The sequence below is a fragment of the Mus caroli genome, unplaced genomic scaffold, assembly GCF_978045245.1.
Source record: "Mus caroli unplaced genomic scaffold, Mus_caroli_1 scaffold_2, whole genome shotgun sequence".
Taxonomy (NCBI): domain Eukaryota; kingdom Metazoa; phylum Chordata; class Mammalia; order Rodentia; family Muridae; genus Mus; species Mus caroli.
This window is the reverse complement of record NW_028227257.1, coordinates 165,218,484-165,245,875: the sequence shown is the minus strand read 5'-3', so window position 1 is coordinate 165,245,875 and position 27,392 is coordinate 165,218,484. Positions and strand designations below refer to the sequence as shown.

Here is a 27,392-nt window from a genome sequence, read left to right as displayed (position 1 = left end):
AATCATAAATATGATGGAAATAAATTCTTTGTTCTTATCAGTAAGTATAGTTTTGAGGACTTCTAGTTATTGAGTAAACACAAATGAGTTAAATTAAGTTTGAGTCTAATTAAATTGAGTTGAATTAAAATGCATGCTGCTATATAGAATGAATATTATGCCTATCCCAGTGAGTGAAACAAAGTTGTAACCTTCCAATCTAATGGAATGAAATTAGCTACAACTCATATTTCCATGATATACTCTAAAAACCTCGATTGTTATGAAGTGTCTAATCATTGATAGGACTAAAAAACCCACAGGGAACAATTACAGTCATCTAAAAACCTAGGAAACACGGCAGAAAATCCAACAGCAGAGAGCCAGTAAGATTACTCAGGCAGGTTTCCTTTGTTTCATGTTGCTTTGGATAAATCCAGTTGAAATTTCCTCATAGTTTTAGCCTGACACATGGAAAAGAAAAGCATACTTGTCACATAGGCTTGACTGGTGGCAGAGAAAACCTGTCACCAGCATTTAATTCTGTTCCTTTCCCTTCTGAAACTTGAAATGTCAAGATAATTAATCCTGAAAGATAAAAATGCTTTTTAGAAGGAATTTTGAGGATGGGGAGGAATCCATTTTACTCACCTTTTGCTTTGCTTTTTGTACTGTTCTCACCATATCTGTTTTTTTTTCCTTTTGTTTGCTCCTTGCAGAAATATTTGCAAAATTCTAAAAGATTAAACTGCATAGGTGCTGCTATAACATATGGCAGTCTGTTTTCCATTGCTCCTGGGATGAGATGTTACTAGTATTCTTTTTAAAATATGATACTTTTATTAGTCCTTAGAGAATTTTATATAATCATGTTCACATTATTCTTATTCATGAATCATATTCATCCAACTGACACTCAGCCTATCTTTTCCTCCAAAACCACTTCATGTCATTTTTAAAATAAAATATATAAATATATTTTTATAAAAATATATAAAAGGCAAATATATAAATTTTTACATATATACATTTCATTATTTAAAACAATTTTAACTCTAGTTCTTACAAACATACACCACTTTCTTCCTTAATGTTCCACGAGTCTTAGGTGTAGGCTTTTGTTGTAAATGTATTAATTGTGGACAGGTACAGTATGGCCAGTTGATCTCTGCTTTTTTATCCATTGTGGGTTTTCATAATGATCTCTTTCTGTTAAAAAAAGGAACTTCTTTGATTAGAGGTAAGATCTGGACCTTTCTGTGGATATAAGGATATGTACTTAGGATATAGTTAGAGATTAAACTGGTTAAGGACTAAATTTACGGAGCCAGACATGAGTTATGTCCTATTCAACTAGTCTGAAGTACAGATAGTTAGTTATTGGTTACCCCTAGGACATAAGTACCACTATTGGATCTTTTAGACTATTTGATCATTCTGGTCATTATTATGAATCATTGGCATTATAGCTGGACATTATTATTGATGGCCTTTCTCCATTTGCAGCTTACATGGCTCCTTTAATGTGTCACTGAGACATATTTGCAGTAATTTTTGGTATCCAATATCACTATTTTTCTTCAGTCTATTTCAATTAAATCAGCTGTTTGGGAGATTGGTATAAATTAGCTTATTGTATTTTCTGTAACATTAGCAGCTTTCTTCATGCATGGAAGAAACTATACAAGCAACACCTCACAATCCCCAAACCAAGTTAGGTTTTCATCTGTATATACTATGGCACCATTCATGCTTCAGTAATTTTTCTGTTTCTCAATTTTCTGCTCTGACCAGGGAATGGTGAAAACTTCTTGAATGGTCTTACTAAGTTCAGATTATGACTGCAAATGCTCTAAAACTCTAGTCTCATTATATTGCATGGCAAATAATTTATTAATACTTATTTAATACATCCAATGAGATGTTATAATACATTTCAATAGAGATTTCAATCATACATGCTTTATTTTTTCTCATTTATTTTAATCTCAAAATCTCACAGATAGATTTTTCAAAATCTCAGTGTACATAATAATAAAAACAAATGGCATCTTTCTATTAGTGGTCTTAAAGCTATGCAAGAAAATATGGGAAAATTGCTGGCAGCTGGCATATAATTGTCTATTAGTGTGGATTCGCCTGATGCATCCAGGAGGGGCTTATCCTACAGAATGGAATCTTGTGTATCAACTCAAATTGGTTGAGTGTGGAGCATTACTTATTCTGAAAGTATGAGTTACTTTTCTGACCCCCTTGTTAGCTTTTATTGACCATGAATATTGAGTCTGCCCCAGACTGCATTTAAGTCATAAGTTGATACTTCATCCCATACTTAAGAAGACTATCTTTTAAATATGTCTTGATGTAAACCACTATTTGTCTTCTTAAGACAAAGGAGTTCTTCATTCTGGGAATCCAGTTTCTGTTCATACAGTCTAGATAGGTAGGGCCTAGAACTTCATTCTCCATCTGTAAAACAATAGTCATAATAACATACTCCTTTCTTGAGATTTTTAGTGCTAATAAGTTATGGATAATGGGAACTGGACTTGTAACGTTTACTTGATATTTTACATTTCCACCATCAAATATTTTGCACCTAAAGCTTGGATCAGAATGAAATGTCTTACAAAGTATTGATGTTCTTGTTTGATACAATTTTAGGGATATAATATTGAAAGAACATATTTTTCAAGTTCCATGATTTTATCATAGTATATATTTTAAAGTTTTTAAAGGCCAACTTTGAGGTAATATATCTGATTTCTTCACTGGGAATGGGAAGGAGATACTAGCGTCTTTGAGAAGACTAGTAATGACTAGTACTGTAAGCTAAGTCAGCATTTTAAATCTAATCTGGAACAGCAACAAGCTCTTAAAATTTTTGATCAGTCACCGTTTTAATGATTAGTTTATTAGATAACAAGAAATTAGAACATACTTGAGAACCTTTCCAAAGATGAGGGTTTCTTATATTTTTTAGTATTGACCTCTGTTCAAACTAACTGGGTACTGTGAGATTAAGAATTAAAATAAAATCTACATTCAATTAGCTACGGATAAATTATTTTTCTTTATAATTGCTAGTGTTTTCAGAGAGAAAAATCTCAATCTCATTAGTAATATACTATTAAGTTAGTATACAGAAAACATTCATATTTTGAAAGAACTCTGCTCAGTTTATTTTGTAAAACTAATTTATCTTCAGATAGATGAAAATCAATTAGTAATCTTGTGAAAGGCAAAATGTTTTAAATTATTTTCCTAAAATGATCATTGAGGGAATCAGTGGGTATAATTTGCCATACACTGTCACTAAAAGAATTTGCAGAAGTAGTGTTCATTCCTAGTAACTGAAGTTATATGGAAATAATTAATGAGAAAATTTGCTGCAGGCCTTAGTTTCTTATAACAAAATAATTTTGGTGTGACATGCAAGCTCTCAACTCTCACCACATAGTGAGTGTCTCTGTCCTGTGGAAATTTCAGAAGAATGGGTAGAATGAAAAAAAGAACAAGAAATATATTTTATTGGCTCTAAAAGACATTCTTAAATATTTGAGGCTTAGGAGTCTGGGGTAGACAGCAGAGGATGCACTGCTCTTTAATAAAATCTTGGACATAGATGAGATATATAAAATTGAGCATGGAAGGAAAAGCCTAAAGCCTGGGAACACCTGCCCCCTATCATAAGATCTGAGAAGTAGATGTTTACTGGGTTTTTTTTTTTTTTTTCATTTCATACTGGAAGCAAACAAGGCTGCCTTAGAGCTCAGCCTAAGCCAATTCTGTCAGCTCCATATCTCCACTAGAGGATTTCATGAAAAATTATGGTTCCCTATATCATGAATAATTTGGTTTATTTTCTACAGAAAAACATCAAAATATCTTGAATTCTTGCTAATATCCGAAGAAGCATAGGATTAATTCAGAGTATGGAAGTATGGTCCTAGATTACAATGATCAATACTAGTATGCAGTACAGAATAGACTTTGTCTCAAAATCTTAAGTCAAACCACATAGTCATAATTTGCTTCCCATTGCTAAAATAAATGATCATTATAACAATCTAAGGGCATATGGTTCTTAGCCAAAATTGGCAGAAGTGTCAAATATATGGATATAAACTTCAGACAATAATGGTGTTTTGTACAAATTAGAATTAATTCTCTCATAGGTGAAAAACCAAGATTGTCCTGCACATGCAGCTACGTATTTTATTGAGTCTTCTTTGAAGTAGCATAGTACTATGGCACAATGTAATCAGACTAGCATTTAAGTCAGCAATTCTACCAAATTCTGCTTTTTTAAAGTTTGTTACTTAAAAAAATGTGATTGCCTATTTCCTCTTGGTAAGGAAAAAAAGGAAGATATGTATAGGATATGGTGAGTGCTGTGTGCATATATGAAAATTTCACACCAAGTCCTCATATTGTGTACAATTAATATGCATTAATAAGTTGAAATGTTTAGACAGGGCAAATTTTGGATAAAAAGTTTTGTAGGTGGGCTGGAGTTCCCATTCCTCCACTGGTATTCCTGTCTGGTGGTCTTTTCAGGTTCCATATTCCTACTGTTGGGCATTTTAGTTAAAGCCAAGGGGATTGTTTATAGTTTTATCCTACAGATATGATTACTTCTATATTTTTTCTTCAAAAGCATTGTTTATCTCATTATTACCTGCAGTACTTTTCATTTCTATGACTTAATAGCATAAAGATACCCAAGTCCCATCAAAGTGTAGTTAGGAGAGCATGTATATAAAGAGGAGAGGAGAATTCAGAAAATTAGTAACATGTTTCCATTTCAAATCAAAGGAAGAAAAAAAGACTTGGACATTCAATACATCAACTTACAGTGCATGGATGAAAGCAGATGTGTTAATACCAGAAGATCTGAAGGCATTTAAGGTATAAAATCAAATAAAATTTTGTTATAACTTAAATTTTACTTTGTTAATATATAACTTATTATTCATTGCTAAATTTAAATTAGAAAATAGACTTGTATCTTTGGGGATAGATTTTATGTTCATTATGTTTAGTCCTTAACAGGACGAGTTTTCTGTGACCAGAGGAAATGCTAGAGGGAATATTCTTGCTCAAGCCTTTGCCATGGTGTGTCTATTCTTGCCTTGTGTTTCCCAACTCCCAGCATTGCCTCAGGCAAATACTTTCCATCATGATGCAGAGAGATAATAAACTTTTGTTGAAATGCAGGTGATGAAATTACTATCTATACCATCATATACCTGAAATTTATAGAAGCATTGATAGATGATCTCTTTAAAGAACCAATGAGATTCTGTGCTATATGTAGTCTATTGGCTGATGTTAGAGTGCGAGTCTAAATGATTGGCTGAATGTGTGATATACAAATCCAACTTTGTTTTATGGTCTCACTGTATTTATACACCTCTTCCCAAGAGAGAGTAAATAACCACGTGGACCTTTACAACTGCATATGATCTGTGTCTAGAAGTTTTGAAGCATGTATATATATATATATATATATATATATATATATCAGTCTTAGATGTTGAGGTTTATATTACACTCTTTTTGATTATTATTTTGATCCTAGTATATCATTTTATAAGTTGATATTTACATCCTCTGGAGGACATACTCAGTAAGTTTATTTGTTCCACACAGTGGAATTGGTCTTGTGATTTGCAGAAAGATAAAATAAAGCAAAATTTAAAGACAGTATATTTTAGAGTTATAAGTTTATATGCACATAGCAGATGTAACAAAAATATGAATTAGAAATAGCAGGACTTGGAGATCAAAGTTTAAACTCATCAATTTTGAAGCCTGAAATGAATCATATCTGGTCTCTTGGTACTATGAAAAGACACAGCTGTTGCCACAACACATGCACTATTGATTATGGGTGAATGATGTAACTGCATGAATACTTTTTTCATCATACAGGATTTGAAATAAGTATTATATTCTGAAGCAAAATTTTAAATGTATTTGCCATTTGATCAAAAGTAGTTTTAAAATAAGAAATTTGTATCTTTTTTGTCTTTGAACATATGAGCATCTATGCAGAAAACCTAAATTGGGTGAGGCTGAATGTGGTAGATCTCTATTACTATTATTTTTATAGATTTTTTTTATAAAATTCAGTAATGTTCTATTGAAATAGCAATAGAGATATTCTCTAGAGTAATAGAGAAATTCTCTTTTGTTGTGTGACTTTTCCTGGGAAGAAAAACTTACTTTTCCTGGAAGGAACCTGTACTAATGACAGGAGAAATCAGTAAAGATTTCACCAAAGTAAGCTTGACAGATGAATTGGACTGATTTAGAAGAATGCGGAGGCAAGCTGACTCACAGGAATAAGGATATCTCAAAGGTAGCCAGCCTGCATCCCCTGAAGCCAAGCCAGTGTGGGTGAGAGCACACAAAATCTTCAATGTTAAGAGTGTTCTCCAGGACTGGCAGGCAGATAACTCTTACAGGCCACTCTGCCAGTAAAAGAGTGTCTTCACACTGGCAGCTGGTCACTGATTTTATAATCTCAAAAGGAGGGTTATTATCATCTTGTGGATCTTGTGTCGGTTCTCCCAGACTTGTGAGGTTTATTTCTTGAGTCATTTGAGCCTCCATCCTCCCTCCAAAAGGGAATGCTACAGTTCCAAAGACATTGCTGCATAGCCTATGTCAATACCTGTGAGCACACAGAACACTTGAAATGGAGCTAATGTGATTCGGAAATTGGATTCTCATCTGATTTCAATCCACTTAAATTACTCACAAGTAGCTAGTGGCTACTGAACTGGACAGAAGGAAATTGGTTGCCATTCACTGAGCTGTTTCTGCTATATCCTCCTGTGGTTCATTAACCATTGTTCTTGGTAGGACTTTGGGGACTCCTTAATACACTGACTTTGTTCTTCAATTGGCTGGCAATGAAAGATGGAGTCACTTACTAACACTGTGTATCTCCAGAGAAGCCAGGAGATCAATTAGATAAAGTAGGATTCATTAATTATTGATTGGCGATATATTGCTTTTAGAAATCTCTTCTGTGTGTGTAATTTTTAATTATTCGTTATTTTCAAATCTTTAATTCTAAACTACACTTCTTTGTCCTGCCCTGTAAGTTTTCAAGTATCAATTTTAGTAATTTTATAAAACAGATCCAGTTATAGTTCTATGGAATTAATAATATTTTCTGCTTAAAAATAAAGGGAAAAGGACTCAAGAAATGATACTTAAATAACAAGTTTGCAGTAAAAGTTGTATGGGCATATGGCTACCTGGATCTTTGTTTTTTCTTGATTGGGTTCCCAGCAATATTCATGGATCCAATGTGCTTATCAGCCTTAGGAATGTAGGGTCATATTTGTGAAACAGTAACTTTGTCATTCATTGCACTTGGCCATATCTTAAAGGGTGGTTTTTCTCAGTGATTTATCTCTATGATTCTTCTTCAGTTTTCCCCCTTTTTGTATTTTATTGGTATAAATTCATCATATTTTTTCATAAAGGTTGTTTTGGAAGGCACAGTTTTGAGTCAGAAAAGTTTTATTGGGATTGATCAGCTGTTAGTCTACAACTTTGGACAGACCCACTCCCAGCAGCTTTGTTCTGTAAATGAATACACTCCTGCCAGTAGGCAGTGTCTTACCCACTCTTCTGTCTGCGACTCTGGAATGGACCACTCCAATGGGATTGATGAAGACTCAGAGGCTTGTGGTAAGTCAACTCCTGCTGGAGTTGTTTACCTGCTCTCCTTCATGACTGTGGGATTTTAAATAGCCTAAGGCTACCTTGGGAGAACATCTAATTTCTTTGAGATAACATGAAAGTGTATTCTCACTCTGAAACTCTTATTAGCATTATTCTTCTGACGAGTTCTCTGTTAATTTAATTCTTGGTGTTCGCTGCTAAAGTTACTAAACATCCTGCTTTGTTCTTCAAATAAATTGCTATTATTGATATGTGTGTGCTTGTGTTATGTGTGAATGTGTGAGTGTACACATGTGCATGTATGTATGTAAATGTATACTTTAAAGAATAAAAAGACTGTGAGAAAGATTGTGGTAACTTCTTTATGGATATATTCTAGATTGGTAACACACTGTTAAGTATATTCTATTTTTCCCTTTAATTATCTTGGAAACTGAAGAGGGAGAATAAGAAGGACAGGAGGTGTCACTCACTGATCCCCCTCCTGAGCCATGGTGAGGTGGCCACTACCAGCCATCTGCAGTCTTCAGGAAGGCCACAACTGGCCAACACCTTCCCTCCAGGCCTTTTATGAAGTATTTCTGACAGGAGAGAGGAAGAGACATTCTGTAATGGTTGAAACTTCATCATACTTCAACAAAAATGGAATTTACATTAGAAGCCACATGCCTGGTCTCATATGAGGTAGCTTAGCAACTAAGACTCATGGGATGTTTTTAGAAACTGTGGGTTCTAAACCAATAAATGAATCTGTTTTCTGTATCACAAATAATGAACTTTTAAAAATATTAAAAATTTGACATTAATTTTCCTGTAATGTTTTATACTAGTGAGATATTTTATTATGTAGGGGAAAATATTGCAATAAGGCAAATGCTGCCCTGTAATGCAAAGATCTTTGCATAGCATGGTTCTCTAGGTGGGCTAGTGAAGAATTTATTAAAAGTATTGGTGATATCAGGAGAAGAAAATGGGCATACAAAATAATACTCCCAGGTGGGCCTAACTACATATAGAAGTCCAATTAATTTCTCCAGCATGTCACTTTAAGCATATAATCTTCTAACCAGTGTGATCTCAGTGGGGTTTGTACTTACCTTTCTTTTCCACTCAAAGAGAATAAGGAGAATTTATTTCTCTAGTATATGTGAAAGTCATTTCTATGACTTATTTAAATGTTTTTTATGGTTAACTTCCTTCATTTCTTTCTGGGAAATGCATATTTCTTAAAAAGCTTCTATTATTTTTAATTTCAAAGACTGAGAGAAAATATGTGGTTTTTCAATTGTTCATATCGAAGCTGGGGTTCTTCTATTATTTTTCCCCTGGGAAAATGATTCTTTGCCTCTCCCAGCACTTTAAGGGGAGACCTAAATCAAATACATCCCTGGATCATTAAATGATCTTTTCATTTTGTAATTTCTTATTTATTGAAATGTCATGAATTATGTGCCTATAATTTGTCTAATGTAATCAGTCTCAGACTATTCTATTAGTTCCTTTGTGTGAATAGAGAGACAGATCTCCATTCTTAACAAATACTGATACTTGCTAGCCTTGATCTTTCCAAATATTTTAAGATCATTAGTTCAATAAAAATTTGTCATGCTTGGTTGAGATCCATCAGACAGTATTATATAACATAAATATACAACCATATTATAGACACACACACACACACACAGAGAGAAATACACAAATATATATTCTACGTGTCCAACTGACTTTCTCATGTAAATATTTTTATGGAAACTTTGATTGTTAATCTTCATTGTCAATTTGGCTGGATTTAGAATCCCATAAGGGGTTGCTTAGAGTATTCCCAGAACAGGTAATTTGAGGAACAAGAGCCACCTTGGATGTGAATTGTACCACCCTATAAGAAGGGGCAGGAGTTATGAAATGAAAAGTGAAAGCCAGGATGAAGCATCTCTAACTGTTCTCTGTGACATGGTCTTCTGGACAAGTGTCTTTAACACAAGTAAAATTCCTTTATGTTTTGATACTTGTAATTCCTTCCCTTGCTTCTGTTTTTGTGTATTTGTGTGGTGTTTGAGCACATATGTTTATGAGTAAGGGAGAGAAAAGAGGTTGAACTCTGTTTTTTTTTTTTTTTGGTTTTTTGTTTGTTTTTTGTTGTTGTTGTTTGCTATTACTCTACTTCATATAAGACAGCTTTTGGTGAACCTGAATGTCATTGGTTTGGTTGAATTAGCTGCCCAACAACCTCACTTACCCTCTGTCTTCACACCTCAGTATTGGGATTACAAAAGCATACTGCCTCACCCAATTTTGTACATGATGCTAGGGTCTGAATGCAGGTCCTTGAGCAAACATATTGACTAAAACATCTTCTCTAGCACACTGTATGCACTTTGAAGAGTTGCAGAAATATTTATGGTATCTAAGAGACTTGGTCAATATTAATTTGTTGAGATTTCTAGTTAATAATCTATATACAGAGTATAGACCTCTCTTAAATTCTTTTAAGAGCCATTGCTTTTAGGTGCTTCTTGAGCGAAAGTACATATTGAACTTTTGCTCTGTAGATTGTCAAAGGCAGGTATATCGAAAACACATTGTGTTTGCTAGTGTTTTGCTTTTGTCCTGTACAGTGGATATGAATAGCAGATTCACCCTGGAACTGATTCAAAGAGACAGAACCATGGGCCCAATATTAGCCCTATGGAACCAAATGAAGCATCGTAACATGGGTTTGTGAACTGTCTTACAAATGTTTATAAAAATGAAGGCTGCTCAGAGATGAAATAGATGATATATTAAAATCAATGGAAAACTAAAGGCAAAGGGCTTAATGGTCTCCCACAATAGCAGTTCTCAAGCCCTCATTATTTATAACCCCTAAAAGCACCACTATAGTACCGAGAAGAGGTTTGTCATCTATTAAGATCTTGTATAAAACAAACACAGTGAATATTTAATTGTATTTGCATCCTATATTCAGTGCAACCTTGTGTACAATAGTCATAATAAGACAACTTAATCCACTGTCAATGGTTAAATAGATTAAAATGATGTGAAGTTTGTGTAAAGTTTACTGAGGAATAAAAACAAAGGGACAGCTAATATGTGTAACAAGAATGAATTTAGAGAGGGCTCTGTTATGTGAAAGGAGACAGAATAAGAAGTTGTATAGTGTGTGACGGCATGTACATGCAATGGAATGAATGGGTCAATCTGAGAAAATCAGGAAGACAAGGGTTTAAAAGGGTTCAGGGATAGGCCACAGATCCCACGGATAAGATGATTTATTACTAAAGAGCCACTACACCTAATGATAAATAATAATAGATGCTTCCTAACTTTGTAGTTGAAAATTATAAAGAACTTAGCTTGTCAATTATATCAAAATTTACACATGTATTTATTTATATTTATATACATATATGTGTATATATGTGTTATTTTATTTATTTGCATTTCAAATATTGACACCCTTCCCAGTATCCCCTCCACAACACCCCCATCCTATCCCTCCTCCCCTTTGAAGCACTCTATGAGAGTGCTTCTACTCCCACTCACCCACTCCCATATCACTGCTCTAGCATCACTATACAATTGGGCATCAAGCCTCCATAAGGCCAAGGGGCTCCTCTCATATTGATTCCAGATAAGTCAAATGTCTGTTACATATAGAGCTGGAAACATAGATCCCTCCATGTATACTCTCTGGTTGGTAGTTTAGTCCCTGGGAACCCTAGGGTGTCTAGTTGGTTGATATTGTTGTTCTTCCTATGAGATGCAATCCTCTTCAGCTCCTTCAATCCTCCTCCTAGCTCTTTCATTGGCATCCCTGGGCTCAGTCCGATGGTTAGCTCTGAGTATCTGCATCTGTTGTAGTCAAGTGTTGGAGGAGCCTCTTAGAGAACAGCTATACCATGCTCCTATCAGCAAGCATTTCTTGGCAGCAGCAATAGTGACTGGGTTTGGTGTTAGCAGATGGGACGGATCCCTATGTGGGGCAGTCTCTAGAAGGTCTTTCCTTCAGTCTCTGCTCCAATTTTTTTGATCCTGTATTTCCTTTAGACAGAACAATTCCTAGTTAAAACATTTGAGACTCTTGGGTGGTCTCATACCTCAACTGGGGACTGTGTCTAACTCCTATCTACTGGAGGTGGTCTCTACAGGTTGCAATCCCTTTTTGGGATATTTCAGCTAATGTAATCCCTGTTGGGTCCTGAGAACTTCTTGGGTCCCTGGCATCTGGGACTTTCGAGTGGTTATCCCCAGTTCCCCATCACCCACTTCTATATATTTCTATTCAATCTCCTGACCCTGGACTTATCCCCTGTCCCTTTCCAAACCTGATCCTGCTCCCCTTTTCTGCCTTCCCCTCGTCTCTCACTGCCAAGTCCCTCCTTCCCTCTACCTCCTATGATTATTTTGTTCCCCCTTCTAAGTAGGACTGAAGCATCTACACTTTTGTCTTCCTTCTCCTTAAGTTTCATATGGTCTATGGATTTTATCATGGGTATTCTGAGCCTTTAGGCTAATATTCATTTATCATTGAGTATACACCATGTGTGTTCTTTTGTGTCTGGATTACCTCACTTGGGATGATATTTTATAGTTCCATCCATTTGTCTAAGAATGCATAAATCATTGTTTTAATAGCTGAGTAGTACTCCATTGTGTAAATGTACCACATTTTCTGTATCCATTCCATTCCTCTGTTGAGGGACATCTGGGTTCTTTCCAGCTCCTGGCTATTATAATTAAGGCTGTGATGAACATAGTGGAGCATGTGCCCTTATTACATGTTGGAGCATCTTCTGGGTATATGCCCAGGAGTGGTATTAGTGGGTGCTCAGGTAGTACTATGTCCAATTTTCTGAGGAACTGCCAAACTGATTTCCAGAGTGGTTGCACCAGCTTGCAATCCGCCAGCAATGAAGGAGTGTTCTTCTTTTTCCACAACCTTGCCAGAACCTGCTGTAACCTGAGTTTTTGATCTTAGCCTTTCTGACTGGTGTGGAGTAGAATCTCAGGGTTGTTTTGCTTTGCATTTCCCTGACGACTAAGGACGTTGAACATTTCTTTAGGTGCTTCTCAACCATTTGATATTGCTCAGTTGAGAATTCTTTGTTTAGCTCTGTACCCTATTTTTAATAGAGTTATTTGGTTTTCTGGAGCTCTGTTGAATGTAGGGTTGTCAAAGGTTGTTTCCCAATCTGTAGGTTGCCAGTCTGTCCTAATCTGTGCTGAAACAAAAATAAGTTGGGAAATTTGGTTAGGAGGAAGTTTTCATGTTTTATTTGTAGGGTTTTTAAAACATATACCATAATGTTCCTGGTTATAATTCTATTACTAGAGAGACTGTTGCAGTAGAATGGACATTTTGAGGTAAACCTGTGCTATCTGATAGCATCAGTAAATGTGTTAATAAAATGGTTAATATGAATTGTGAATATTTGAGGATATAAATATAATACTTAAGTGGATATCATGTGGACCAAGGATCTTGAGCAATGCATTTTGTTTTGCTATTGTATTATCTCTAGAGGTTTATCAAATTTATAAGAGTGCTAGGTTCCATGTAAAGAAGACATATGCTATACTCATCTGTATATGAAGTACAAAGCAATTGTCCATGTGGGCTTTATAAATGCCAACTACATATTTATAATCTATTCTTATTATAATCCAAAATAAAGTCACTAAATAGGATATTCCCATCAGACTCACACAAGATTTCTTTTTATATTATGAAGAACTGAACCAAAAGATTCACAAATATTTTACTTTTATGATCTACAAATTTTACCAATGAATTCTTTTCTTGTGCCCATAATATACCACAGTTAAATATTTAAGAGAAAGCTTCATTGTCATCTGAAAATATTACTTTAACAAATTAACTTGGAGAGAAATTTCTTTGAGACTGAACAGTATCAAACATTGTTTAGAAATAATAAAATGTATCTTGTAATTACAGCAAGTTGACAGTAGCCAGATAGTTAAAATTATTTTTTAAAATGAACATGCTTTATTATAACAGAGATATGTCATTTCAGTTTTACACATGTATAGTATTTGCCTGACTAAATATGGCAAGTTGTCAGTATTTCTTTGACCTCATTTTTTCTGACATTTTAAATAGCTTATTGATGATTATTATTATTAATTATTATGTATGTGGATTGATGTGGATGGGCCCCAGTTGGCCTCCCTCAATCCGCAGAAGAAATTGGGGTTCCGGACATGTGGGCAAGGAGTTGGCAACAAAAAAGGGGGGTAACAAACAAATACGAACACAGAGAGAGTGTGTATCTGAATGTAATTTGTCTCAAAGCGAGCACCAGTCTTATATAATACAGAAAACAAAGGAGTAGGATATCACAGCAGGCAAGGTACATTGAAATATCTGACACAAAATAGAGGAATACCTTCAAAGGACTGACAGGAACCAACTGGGATAAAATTCAGTGTTAACAACTGGGATCAAAAGCAGCCCCACCTAATGTCAGTTTAATCTTAGAAGCCAGGGGGTAGGGCTTCTTGCCCTTGCCATAGTTCTAATTCTAGTCTATTGTATAGTCCACCTTCCCCTTAGGCCATTGTAAATTCCTGTGTATGGGTGTAACAGCTATCTATAGTTCTAAGTATTTACTCTAGTTCCTTCTTAGTCACAACCTTCTTTCTTCCTAGATAATGGTAAATTCTTGCATATGGGAGTAGGTCTGCTATTATTCTAAGTGACTGTGTGGGAGGAATTTCTACTAATAAGTAATGTAGTCTGCCATACCTGAATGTAATGAAGTTTCTAAGTATACTTTGCTAAGCTTGCCCTGATATTTCTAACTCTAGGTAGTAGATAGTAATGCCTGATTTCTTTCACTATCTCTCTTACAATACTAGAGGCAAATTCTGAATGTCACTCAATAGGCAACATTCTTACTGAATTCAAAGCCCATGGTTGCTTCAAGGACTGCCTAGGACAGGTGAGGAATGCAATTTAGCTATATGTCAAAATCAATCCTCAGAGGCACTTATAATAAAGCAATGTTAAAGTAAAGCACATAGATCCATTTACCAACTAAAGCAAGGACAGATTTGGAGCATTCGTTATTACAGGATGCCATGGTTCCAGGAGACTAAGTGTCTGTGAACTTTTCTCCTCAGGACCACATCCAGGCCTCTTGACCTGTGATGTAGGTCATTACTGGAGTGTATATAGCAGTAGATTATAGTCTTGTCTGCATATATATTTGTGTGACAGTGTCAGATCACCTGGAACTAGAGTTGCATGCAGTTGTAAACTATCATTTTTGTGTTGGAATTAAACCAAAGTCCCTCTGGAAGAGCAGCTACTATTCTTTACCTCTGAGCCATCTCTCCAGCAGTTCTGATATTTACTACTTCATCTGAAAGTTGTTGAAATACATAAGAGGAATATTTTTAATTAAAAACCTCAATTTAAGGGATTTCAGTTAGGATTTTATACTATACAGGAACTAATGTATAAAATATTTGGTTTGGAAAAAACAATCCTTGTAAATATAGGAGAACAAATATTGAAAGACCCACATTGTGAGGACTCTCCCATGTTCTGACTCAGGAGAGGTGATAACCCAAATCACTCACAAGAAACGGTCTTGATGCAAATTGCAAGAGGACTTTTATTTCAAGAGCACTCTGGGGCCCACAGTCATACTCCACGCAGGGGTAGAGGACTGTGGCGCCCCCGGGTAGTTGAGTAAGGGGGTATTTAAAGGAAGAAACCACAACTCAAGGGGGTGGGGAGGGCGTTGTTAGAAAATACCAACAATACCAGTTAAGAGTCATGAGGAAGTCACAAGTCACAAGGAGAAATACTTGATAATTGTGAGGTTATTTCTCAAGACAGTTTCTATGAGCCTCTAACAATAGCACATTTGCATATCGGGTTCCATGAATGGTCAAGGTGGTTCTCTTTGAACAAACACTCCCTGAACCCAGGAAGCGGGTGGGTGGAGGAATGTCACTATCTGTTTTAAGATTAGCATGCCTTGGAGCATTGAGTCACAAAGGTCACATTCTCAAGCCTGGGCCTAAAGGCCTAGAATTGTTGTTTTATGTTATACTTTTTTCATTATCATCAATAAAAATACCCACGTGGTTCACCATGTTTTTATGTTGCTTTCCCAAATCTTAATGGTGATGGATTTTAAAATTCAATTTTAATTTTCAAAGAACAGCATGTGTTTAGTGTTTTGTGGTAGGCACAATAGCTGACATTTATTTTTACTTACGTATTTATTTTGTCTGTATGTAGTGTACATGTGTATGTATGTGTTTCTCTCTGGGTGTATATGTGTGTGTGTGTACCTGGGCTTTCAGATGCATAGGCATGTGTGGAAACAGAAGATTCAAGTGATGTGTTTACCTCTACTGCTGTATATCCAGTTTCCTTATTTCATTTTGTTTGTATACAAACTTAATTCAAGAGAAACTATAACGTCAACCTCTAGATGAAGTTTGGAGGACATGTTGTTGGGTCTTCTGGCTTCTTTTATCAATATCCTGATACTATCAAATCACAAAACACAATTTCTCTTTTTTGGGTGCAATATCTCTTCATCAAACCGGGAACTCACTGAATGGCTAGACTGGCCAGACAGCTTCTTCTACTGGACTAGGGCTGGGACCAGAGAGGCACTCCTTTTATGTATGTAGTATATCCAAACCAAAGCACTCATGCTTGCCTGACAAGCACTTTACTTCTGAGCCATCTCTTTAGTCCAACTTTTTAACTGATAAAACATTTGGATGATAAAAGGCCTGATTCCAAGTATTGTCCTGTACACAACGGCAATATTCATACAGCCCAATGTCATTTTCATCTTGAAAATTTTGCACTCTTTTAGTTGCTCAAAAGGTTGGAGATGCAGGCATCATGGGGAACACTCTGTTTCCTACACATTGCCTTGCAAGTAAGTAGTCTGATTGCATCAGAAACAGCCAGTTGGTACAATGAGAAGAATTATTTACAGAGACTTGTTTCGTTTGGGTAACAATATGTAACTCGTTGTCCCCAAATGGTAATATTCAGCATGTAACCCAATTAGGAAAAGTAAGAGGAAAAATGAGAGCTATTAGTTATTATGCTTAGGCAACAGGCATAACATGGAAGTGATTCTGGACCAAGCCAGAAATGTTTTTACTTTATAGTAGAAGATGTTTATTTTAGGGGAAGTATTTCTATGATCTGGGAGATCCCCTGGGAACATGTAGAAAGGTTTAGGCTGCAGCCAAGATTTGAGAATTTTACAGTATATCTTTGAGATAAAGTAAATATTTTATGTAATATTTCTATACTTCACTTCTTGACTTAAAAGTGGCATGAGGTGGGTTACAGCCAATTAAGCTCACAGAGAATGACCATAGAACATTTTGGGAATGGCTAAGAACCATATCAAGTTTATAGGACTTTATGATTCTGTCAATAAACAGAATAGACTTTCTTTTGAAGAGTTACTATTACTTTTTATTATTAACTGTACCTGCTAAACTATGTTTAGAGCCCAGGAAAAGAAAGCATATCCAGGTTTCAGGTAGAGGAGGGCAGTGAATATACTGCCTTGCTATATTAATTCATGTAAGTTTCTTTTAACTACTGTCTTGTATTTGATTTGCCTTCACTGAGGGAGAATCCCATTTAAAACTGAATATTTTGCTTGCAATGACAAACCTATCATCATATATCTGTGTTTCCTTCTCCACACATCACAGCGAGTCTCCTCACCTGGGACTTCGAGTCTGGTTTCTGTGGCTGGGAACCATTTCCCACAGAAGACTCCCACTGGGAGGTAGTGGGAGGACTGAGCATTGAGGCTGGTCACACACTGAGCAGAAAGCAAGGTACGGCATTTTTCTCCCTCTTTTAAAAGCAGTTTTGTTTATGTCAAAATGTTGAAGCCCTGTATTTCTGTTGCTATTTGCCAACTAAATGGAACTTTGGTTTGTCCTGCCTTAATTCCTCCTGACCTAATTAATAATTAATAGAAAATTGCGTATCCTGAAATAAGCATTCTGGAGATAAGCACCAGTTTTTTGTTGTGCCTTTTAATAATGTTATAGTGATGGTGTAAAAAGAGAGATAACATTTATGATAGATTGCACAGTAGATTTGCTTCTATTCTTTAAGCATTCCAAGTCAGGCACACAGAAAAGAAAATAGTCCCATCTTCTATTTGGGAACAGAGAGCAAGGATTTATCACTATCTATAAAACCTGGAAATATAGAGTATATACTGCAAAACATCATTACAACTTTTACATTTCCTCATAAACTCAAGGAACCATAACTACTGACAACGTTCTGAAAATGCGCTGTGGCACTCCCAGGCTCACATAACAGCTTTTTCTATAGTTCTTTTGTTTACATTTCTGTGTAAACACACACCTTAGAATTGCGTTAACATTGTCATCACACAGTTGGGGGTCCACATCATTTTTATGCTCACTGAATATCATCCTTCTTCTACTCTGAGACTTAGAAAGAAACATGCCAAACACAAATCTTGGTAGATTTTTTATTACAGTCTTTGGAAACAGGTTGATTCAACATTGGGATGTATTAGGGGGGAAAACTGTTGGATATAACAGTAAAGCTAGTTCATTGTTGACTGATACAGTAAATGCTTGATATTTTGAATTTTTGCTTTAACATCCCTTTTAACTCAAAATGTACACATTTTTTTAACAGACATAAACATGTGTTAAAGTTTGTCAGATGAGTTTTTCAGCTTTTTCTATGACAGTCATGTGATCATCAGATTATTCTACACTGCAGTCAGTACCATTCCAGAGCCAAACTTGTTTGGGTTGCTTTTGTTTGGTTTACCCTTTACTTTTGTATTCACCTCATATATGTTTGCCAGTTATTTTCACTTATGTTCATGAAGAGCCTGGTACAGTCGTAGTTCTAAGCTCCCTTCTTAGAGCATGTATAGTTGTAGTTCCAAGATATTGCCTGAAACAGGTATATGATCTGCAAAAGGTGAGGTGATGGGTCCATTTGCATAAACACATTCAGGAATCTACCAAATAGTATATTTGGATTATGAAATTCCCCTCCCTGTTTTAAATACATTCAAAAGTAACCTGCATTCTGGAAAACTACTGTCAGAACTAGGTGTTTTCAAACTGTTGGCTTTATAAGTTGCTTAAAGACTCTTTGTCAAATTGTGATTATCAAAGGGCAGGATCAGACACTGACATTGTTTGCAATAGCTTTCCTTTTAAGTTTTCAATATTCAAGAAAGCTACCCCTGATACAGCTCAGTGTGTGATCTTCTGTGCTGCTAAAGGATGCTATCTCCTGTGTACTTGCTCTGAGTACATCCACGTCAGTTAAAATCTAAAGGCAGTTATTTTGTTAATGTTCAGATTAGATCTTTAATTAAGCTCTCATCCCCTCCAGCACAGACAACAATGTCAAACATGTAAGCCTCAAGAGGAATCAGACTTATCACATAGGCTCATCTCCTTCAGTGCATTTTAAAGAGACTTAAAAATAAAACTCCCTAGAGAATTTCCTAAGGGCACATTGAATATCTAATTGTAAGCTTACAAGCTTCATTTAATTTGATTTCAAACTCTATGACAGGAGTTAAAGCAATAAAAATGTTTGTTTGGGTGATTTGGATACAGAATTTATTGTTGATAAACAATAAATTAAATTTTATTTTAGATATTTACTGTCACACATGTGAAATGCTTTGGTTATTTACAGAGCCTAATGATGAATACATGAAAATGTGATTTTCTTTACCTGAATGACAGTTGAGTAAGGCCAACAGGCAAAGTGCTTAGTGTACACCAGAACTGGCAACTAACTATGTGACTTTAAATTTGTTTCTGTTTCTCTTTCCAGGATCATTTATTTATTTTGGACCCCAGAAGTCCACTGCGGTGGCCAGGCTTGGTAGTCCTATCCTTACCCAATCACTCACTACCTTTACTCCTTGCCAGGTAATCTGAGCATGTTTAGCCATTCTGTGGTTATGAGCTATTGAGCTCAGATTGCATTGATAGTAATGCCCACTATGCTTTCTTACCATTTTCAAGATGCTTTAAGAGGTTTATAAGGAGTCGGACGGTGGTGGCCCACGCCTTTAATCCCAGCACTTGGAAGGCAGAGGAGGCAGATTTCTGAGTTCGAGACCAGACTGGTCTACAAAGTGAGTTCCAGGACAGCCAGGGCTATGTAGAGAAACCCTGCCTCAAAAAAAAATAAAATAAAATAAAATAAAAAACAACAACAAAAAACAAAAAACAACAACCAAAAAGAGGTTTATAGGAGCAGCTACAGCATGACAGGCTGGTCCTTCTAAAAGGCTTTGCATCACTTACACTGTAAGTATGGGACCCGCTATAGCTTTTATTATTTTATATTCCTTTTACATGGACATTTGAATAATCTAACAAATGTTCTTTACATTATTTACTACCTAGTTTAATCAGGAGTATAAATAGAGTAGGTTAGATAGACCAGTTAGGTAAATGTCTGTTGAGAGAAAACTGCAATAATGAGAAGAGATGAGTATATGTAGAAAAATATTAATTGAGATTGTATATTCTTTAAGTTTGTTAATGCTACTGCAGACACAACAAGCAGTAAAAAATTTATTGCATTTCAGCCTGACACAGAAGAAAGCATACTGATGTGGTCACCAGGGATATAAATGTCTGGTTTGCCATGTTCATTCGTAGTACATATTGCTTGACCTTGACTTTGGAAATAGTGACTCTAGTGAGATAGTCAGCATTGGTGTACTCTTTCAGTGGCCATGACACTGTACATTTAATTATGCAAGGTATTGGCACATAATGTGAGGTTAATCTTCATAGTCAACTTGATAGGATTGTGAATCAACACAGAAATGCAGTTTTGGTTATATCTATGATAGTGTTTACAGAAAGGCTTAAGAAATGTGGGAAGCCCTACCTCAGCTATAGGAGTTCCCATCCAATAAGCCAGGGTTAGATAGGACATAAAATTGAGCCTCACCACACAAACAATACATTCAGGTACCTCACTCTCTTTTGTCATGCAACAGAGTCATATTCCTTGCAGAAATTAAAGGCTAGGATCCAGGAAGGAAAACGCTAAGTTGAAAAGGAGAACCCAGGATCTAGGGCATAGCAGTATCATAGGATCTCCTTTAATAAAAGTTGCAGACATGAGGTGGATCTGGCTCCAAAGAGAGTTTGTCTATGCTGCATGGCATCCCTGTCATGATGGATAGTAACCTGAAATCGTGAACCAAAATTAACCCTTTCTGAACACAATTCACATCATGCATTTGGGCATAGTAATGAGAACAGTAACCAATACAATAGGTATTCACTAAATAGTCCTTTGACTTTCTATGCTCATGGATTGGCAGGATCAACTTGTAAAAATGGCTATTTTGCCAAAAGCAATCTACAGATTCAATGCAATCCCCATCAAAATTCCAACTCAATTCTTCAACGAATTAGAAAGAGCAATCTGCAAATTCATCTGAAATAAGAAAAAACCTAGGATAGCAAAAATTCTTCTCAAGGATAAAAGAACCTCTGGTGGAATCACCATGCATGACCTAAAGCTTTACTACAGAGCAACTGTGATAAAAACGGCATGGTACTGGTATAGTGACATACAAGTAGACCGATGGAATAGAATTGAAGACCCAGAAATGAACCCACACACCTATGATCACTTGATATTGGACAAGGGAGCTAAAACCATCCAGTGGAAGAAAGACAGCATTTTCAACAAATAAATGGTTCTGGCACAACTAGTGATTATCATGCAGAAGAATGCGAATTGATCCATTCCTATCTCCTTGTACTAAGGTAAAATATAAGTGGATCAAGGAACTCCACATAAAACCAGAGACACTGAAACTTATAGAGGAGAAAGTGTGGAAAAGCCTCGAAGATTTGGGCACAGGGGAAAAATTCTTGAATAGAACAGCAATGGCTTGTGCTGTAAGATCGAGAATTGACAAATGGGACCTCATGAAACTGCAAAGCTTCTGCAAGGCAAAAGACACCATCAATAAGACAAAAAGGCCACAAACAGATTGGGAAAGGATCTTTACCTATCCTAAATCAGATAGGGGACTAATATCCAATATATATATAAAGAACTCAAGAAGGTGGACTCCAGAAAATCAAATAACCCCATTAAAAAATGGGGCTCAGAACTGAACAAAGAATTCTCACCTGAGGAATACTGAATGGCTGAGAAGCACCTGAAAAAATGCTCAGCATCCTTAATCATCAGAGAAATGCAAATCAAAACAACCCTGAGATTCCATCTCACACCAGTCAGAATGGCTAAGATAAAAAATTCAGGTGACAGCAGATGCTGGCGAGGATGTGGAGAAAGAGGTACACTCCTTCATTGTTGGTGGGATTGCAAGCTTATACAACCACTCTGGAAATCAGTGTGGCAGTTCCTCAGAAAATTGGATGTAGTACTACCGGAGGATCCCACAATACCTCTCCTGGGCATATATCCAGAAGATGTCCCAACTGGTAAGAAGGACACCTGCTCCACTATATTCATAGCAGCCTTATTTATAATAGCCAGAAGCTGGAAAGAACCCAGATGCCCCTCAACAGAGGAATGGATACAAAAAATGTGGTACATTTACACAATGGAGTACTACTCAGCTATTAAAAAGAATGAATTTATGAAATTCCTAGGCAAATGGTTGGACCTGGAGGGCATCATCCTGAGTGAGGTAACACAATCACAAAACAACTCAAATGATATGTACTCACTGATAAGTGGATATTAGCCCAGAAACTTAGAATGCCCGAGATATAAGAGACAATTTGTAAAACACATGAAAATGAAGATGAAAGAAGACCAAAGTGTGAACACTTTGTACCTTCTTAGAATTGGAAACAATCACCCATGGAAGGAGTTACAAAGACAAAGTTTGGAGCTATGACAAAAGGATGGACCATCTAGAGACTGCCATATCCAGGGATCCATTCCATTATTAGCCTCCAAACAATGACACCATTGCATACACTAGCAAGCATTTGCTGAAAGGACCCTGATATAGCTGTCTCTTGTGAGACTAGGCCGGGGCCTAGCAAACACTTAAGTGAATTCCTACAGTCAGCTATTGGATGGATCACAGGGCCTCCAATGGAGGAGCTAGAGAAAGTATCCACGGTGCTAAAGAGATCTGCAACCCTGTAGGTGCAACAACATTATGAACTAACCAGTACCCCGTAGCTCCTGACTCTAGCTGCATATGTATCAAAAAATGGCCTGGTAGGCCATCACTGGAAAGAGAGGCCCATTGAACATGCAAACTTTATATGCCCCAGTACAGGGGAATGCCAGGGCCAAAAAGTGGGAGTGGGTGGGTAGGGAAGTGGGGGGGTATGGGGGACTTTTGGGATAGCATTGGAAATGTAATTGAGGAAAATATGTAATAAAAAAATAAAAATAATAAAATAAAAAATAAAATACAACTCTTAAATCACATGGGTCTGTTCATCTAGTTTATTTTCTATCCTTTGAAGGGGTTAAACATACTTCTAAGTCTCAAGAATTCCGTTAATGTTTAAGTCTTTACTGATCAGAAAATAATGACAAGGTAAATCTGAAGCACACAGTAAATTCATGCCTCTAAATATGTGGTTATAGCCATTTTCTCAGGTGTCCTTGATGAAGAGCTACTTACCATCCAGGAGTACAAATCTAATTAGGTTTTCAGGATGGGGAAATTCTGAGACCAAGTGCCTGGAGCTTTTAATAGGTTGTCTTTTCTTTCTTGTTAGGTTTGCCTTTTAACTTTTGCCCCCTCTCATTTCTTTGTGGGAATGAAGATTAAAACCACTGCTTATCTCCCCTCTATTTCCACCTTATCCAATTGTCCTCAATGTGTTTCTACCTTCCCTTTATTTTAATTAAACCCTATGTGATAGAATGATATAGATTTTTTAGGAACCCCAGGAGCAATTCTCCACAATTAAAAGAGTACTTTCCAAGCTAGCTTAGGTTTAATTCAAAGCCATACACAGAGTCAGAGACACAGAAATCATCAAGTGCAAGATAATAGGATGCATTAGTTGTCTTTCATTCCACGTATTTGGAAACACATATTATGAGTGCATAATGTTCTTAGGATTCACTGATATCACTAAAATCTCTGTGTGTGCATGTCTGTCTGTCTATCTGTGTGTAAGTGTATGTGTATGTATGTATATATATATATATATGTGTCTTTGTGTATATATATATGAGTATATGTGTCTTTGTGTGTGTGTATATGTGTATATATGTGTATATATCTGTGTGTGAATATGTTTGTCTTTCTCTGTGTCTGTGTATGTTTATGTATGTATCTGTGTGTATGCATGTGTGTGTGAGAGAAAGACCTTGTGTGTGTTTATCTTTCTATGTATGTGTGTGTGAGAGAAAGTATGTGTATGTCCATGATATATATATACATATATATATATATCATGTGTCTGTCTGTCTGTCTTTCTGTCTTTCTGTCTATGTATGTGTGTGTGAGAGTATGTGTGTGAATTAGTCTGCTTCTGAGTGTGTGTGCATGAATGAATATGTATGTGTGAGTGTATGTGAGTGTATGTGTGATTGTGTGTGTATGTATATATGTACTTTTTGAAGATGTCCTGATGTTTTCATCATTGTATCTGGTTGATGATCATTAATTATTAGTAGTCATTGGGATGCCATGTTTTCATCATTTACAAAAGGTTAAGGAAACTTTTCTGCTTTTGGTAAAGTATGTAGCTTTGCTATGGGTGTTTTTTAGCTGGATCTCAGTGAGAATATCATTCTTGACGGTCAATGTTGAACTCATAACTAAAGTTTCATCCCTAGGGACTTCAGATACTGATCTAATGGTTCCCATAGATTTATGGAAAATAAAGTGCTTCAAAGACCCACTATAGATTGGCAAATTATTTAGTTTTCTTTTTTGTATGCATCTGCTTCAATTTTAGCCATCTTTGGATTTGAGTTACTTGATAACATATTTCACCTAGAAAGTAGTAGGAGACTATTTCTCTAGTAGGAAAGCCATTTGTGCCAGAGATACAAATAGTTAATGCTTCTCAGTGAACTAAATATCCTTATTTATAAGCATGTGGTAATATATGATACTTTCATAAAAGTTACAGAATAAGCAACCAAACCAAATTCCTATCTTCTTAGGTAATTGGAGAATCTGCCTGATTCTTTGATTCAGAACATATTGATAATAGTTCTGTTTATTGAACAAATGTTCTTTATTATAAAATAATACAAAAAGCAATAAAATAACCCAAGTTGGGCACTGTGATATGATTAAAGCCTTCATCTCATGAAATTATGTGATTATTCTTTCCCTGCACAGTCATTTCATTCAGATACCATTAAGGGGAGTTTTTGAAAGGACTTTAAAGGAACATGAGCTTTCTTCTGGGTCACCTTTTCTAATGGCACAATTTAAGGTCATTTTGTATGAATTACCTTGTACTTTGTATATGGTCAACACATGGCTTCAACATGCGCATTGTTCCTATTGCCTGTCATTGTTCACAATGTGGACTTTAATTTAAAATCTTCAAAAGTCACTTCAGCCACTAATGGAAACTTGGCACATTTCCTCAAAAGTGGAGATAGGACAAACCGCACACATGCAGACCAGAAGCCACTATTGCTCATTGATGTTGAAATATTCTTACTGGTTATAATTAGCTAGGAAATATGAAATATGAAGGAGATTAATGTGAGCACTAATATTTTCTGAGTTCACATTTGTTGTGGAAAAACCAGTGTTTTACGTTTAGGATTTTGCTGTTGATTACAGAAAGCTTGATAATATGCACCTTGAGATTTCAGTGTTTTAAGCTGTCTTTCTTTAATTGTCCAACTCATTTTGCAGTTACTTTAATGGGGCTTCATTTGAACATAATTCACAATTTTCTCTTTTAAAAATACATATGAGAAATCCAGGACAAAGGAGTGGACTCTCCATATTTGGATGTAGGTTTCTCAGCCACCCTGAGATGTATATGCTTTAGAGTAGAAGATGTCAAAAAACAAAAGAAGATGTCAAAAACAAAATAAACCAAAACAAAAAACAAAACAAAACAAACATCAATGTACTCTTCTCCCACTCAGAACTCGTGGTTAGAACAATGTAAACATTCTTCTGTGGCTCAGCACAAGATCATCACTACTTTGTATTAATTACAGTTTTCCTGTCTGGAATGTAGTAACAACAAACTAACCCCATGCTTGCACTAACAATTGGTAAAGTTTGTGAGAGACAGTATATTAGCTACTTTGTCTTAGTGCTGGGACAAAATACAGGACAAAAGGAACTTAAAGGAATGTAGGACTTGTCATTTTAACTCATGGTTTCAGTGTTCAGCACCCCTGTTTCCATCCTCATGCTCTTTAGTCAGAAACAAAAGCAGAAATGTGACTGAGTTACCTGACTCTCACCTCATGGTGGACAGGAAGCAGAGGGGAAATTACCTCCCTCCAGTGACATTTCTCTGGCTAGGCTCCACCTCTTAAAATTGCTACTGCTTAAGAAAGTGCTGTTAGCTTAGAGTGAGGTTTCCCAAACACAAAAGGAAATATCCATAGCTAAACTATATTTCTATAGTGAATCAGTGTAAAATACTGCAAGGGGGTAAGAGTGACATAGAAATAATTATAAAACTCACCAAAATGCAAATAAATCCATTCTTATCTCCTTGTAAAAAACTCAAGTCCAAGTGAATGAAGGACCTTCACATAAAACCAGATACACTGAAACTAATAGAAGAGAAAGTGGGGAAGAGCCTTGAACACATGCCCACAGGGGAAATTTTCCTGAACAGAACACCAATAGTTTATGATCTAAGATCGAGAATTGACAAATGGGACCTCATAAAATTGCAAAACTTCTGCAAAACAAAGGACACTGTCAATAGGACAAAATGGCAAATGACAGATTGGGGAAAGATATTTATCAACCCATTATCTGATAGAGGACCAATATCCAATATATATAAAGCACACAAGAACTTAAGATTCCAGAGAAAAAATAACCCTATTAAAAATGGGTACAGATCTAAACAAAGAATTCACAACTGAGGAGTACCAAATGCCTGAGAAGCACCTAAAGAAATGTTCAACATCCTTAGTCATCAGGGAATACAAATACAAACAACCCTGTTATTCCACCTCACACTAATTACAACAGCTAAGATAAAAACTCAGGTGACAGAAGATGCTAGCAAGGATGTGGATAAAGAGGAACACTTCTCCATTGTTGGTGGGATTGCAGGCTGATACAACTACTCTGGAAATCAATCTGGCAGTTCCTCTGAAGGTTGGACACAGTACAACCTGAGGACACAGTTCTACCACTACTGGGCATATACGCAAAAGATGCTCTAACATATAACAAGGACACATGCTCCACTATGTTCACAGCTGCCTTACTTATAATATCTAGAAGGTGTAAAGAACTCAGATGTCCTTCAACCAAGGAATGCATACAGAAAATGTGGCACATTTGCACACTGGAATACAACTCAGCTATTAAAAACAATGACATGAAATTCTTAGGCAAATATGTATGGAACTAGAAAATATCCTGAGTGAGGTAACCCAGTCACAGAAGAACAAAGATGGTATGCACTCATTGATAAGGTGTATTAGCCTAAAAGCTTGGAAT

The 27,392-nt window shown here is 36.0% G+C and overlaps 1 protein-coding gene across 1 annotated transcript in view; it reads left to right on the top strand.

Annotated features, from left to right (window-relative positions):
* The window catches only part of Malrd1 (MAM and LDL receptor class A domain containing 1), a 745,053-nt gene that overhangs the window by 87,296 nt on the left and 630,365 nt on the right, over positions 1-27,392 (top strand). The window contains exons 8-11 of the mRNA XM_021156265.2: positions 4,798-4,890; positions 7,485-7,692; positions 17,419-17,547; positions 19,565-19,662. Coding sequence (XP_021011924.1) covers positions 4,798-4,890; positions 7,485-7,692; positions 17,419-17,547; positions 19,565-19,662 — 528 coding nt within the window. The remainder of the gene's footprint in view (positions 1-4,797; positions 4,891-7,484; positions 7,693-17,418; positions 17,548-19,564; positions 19,663-27,392) is intronic.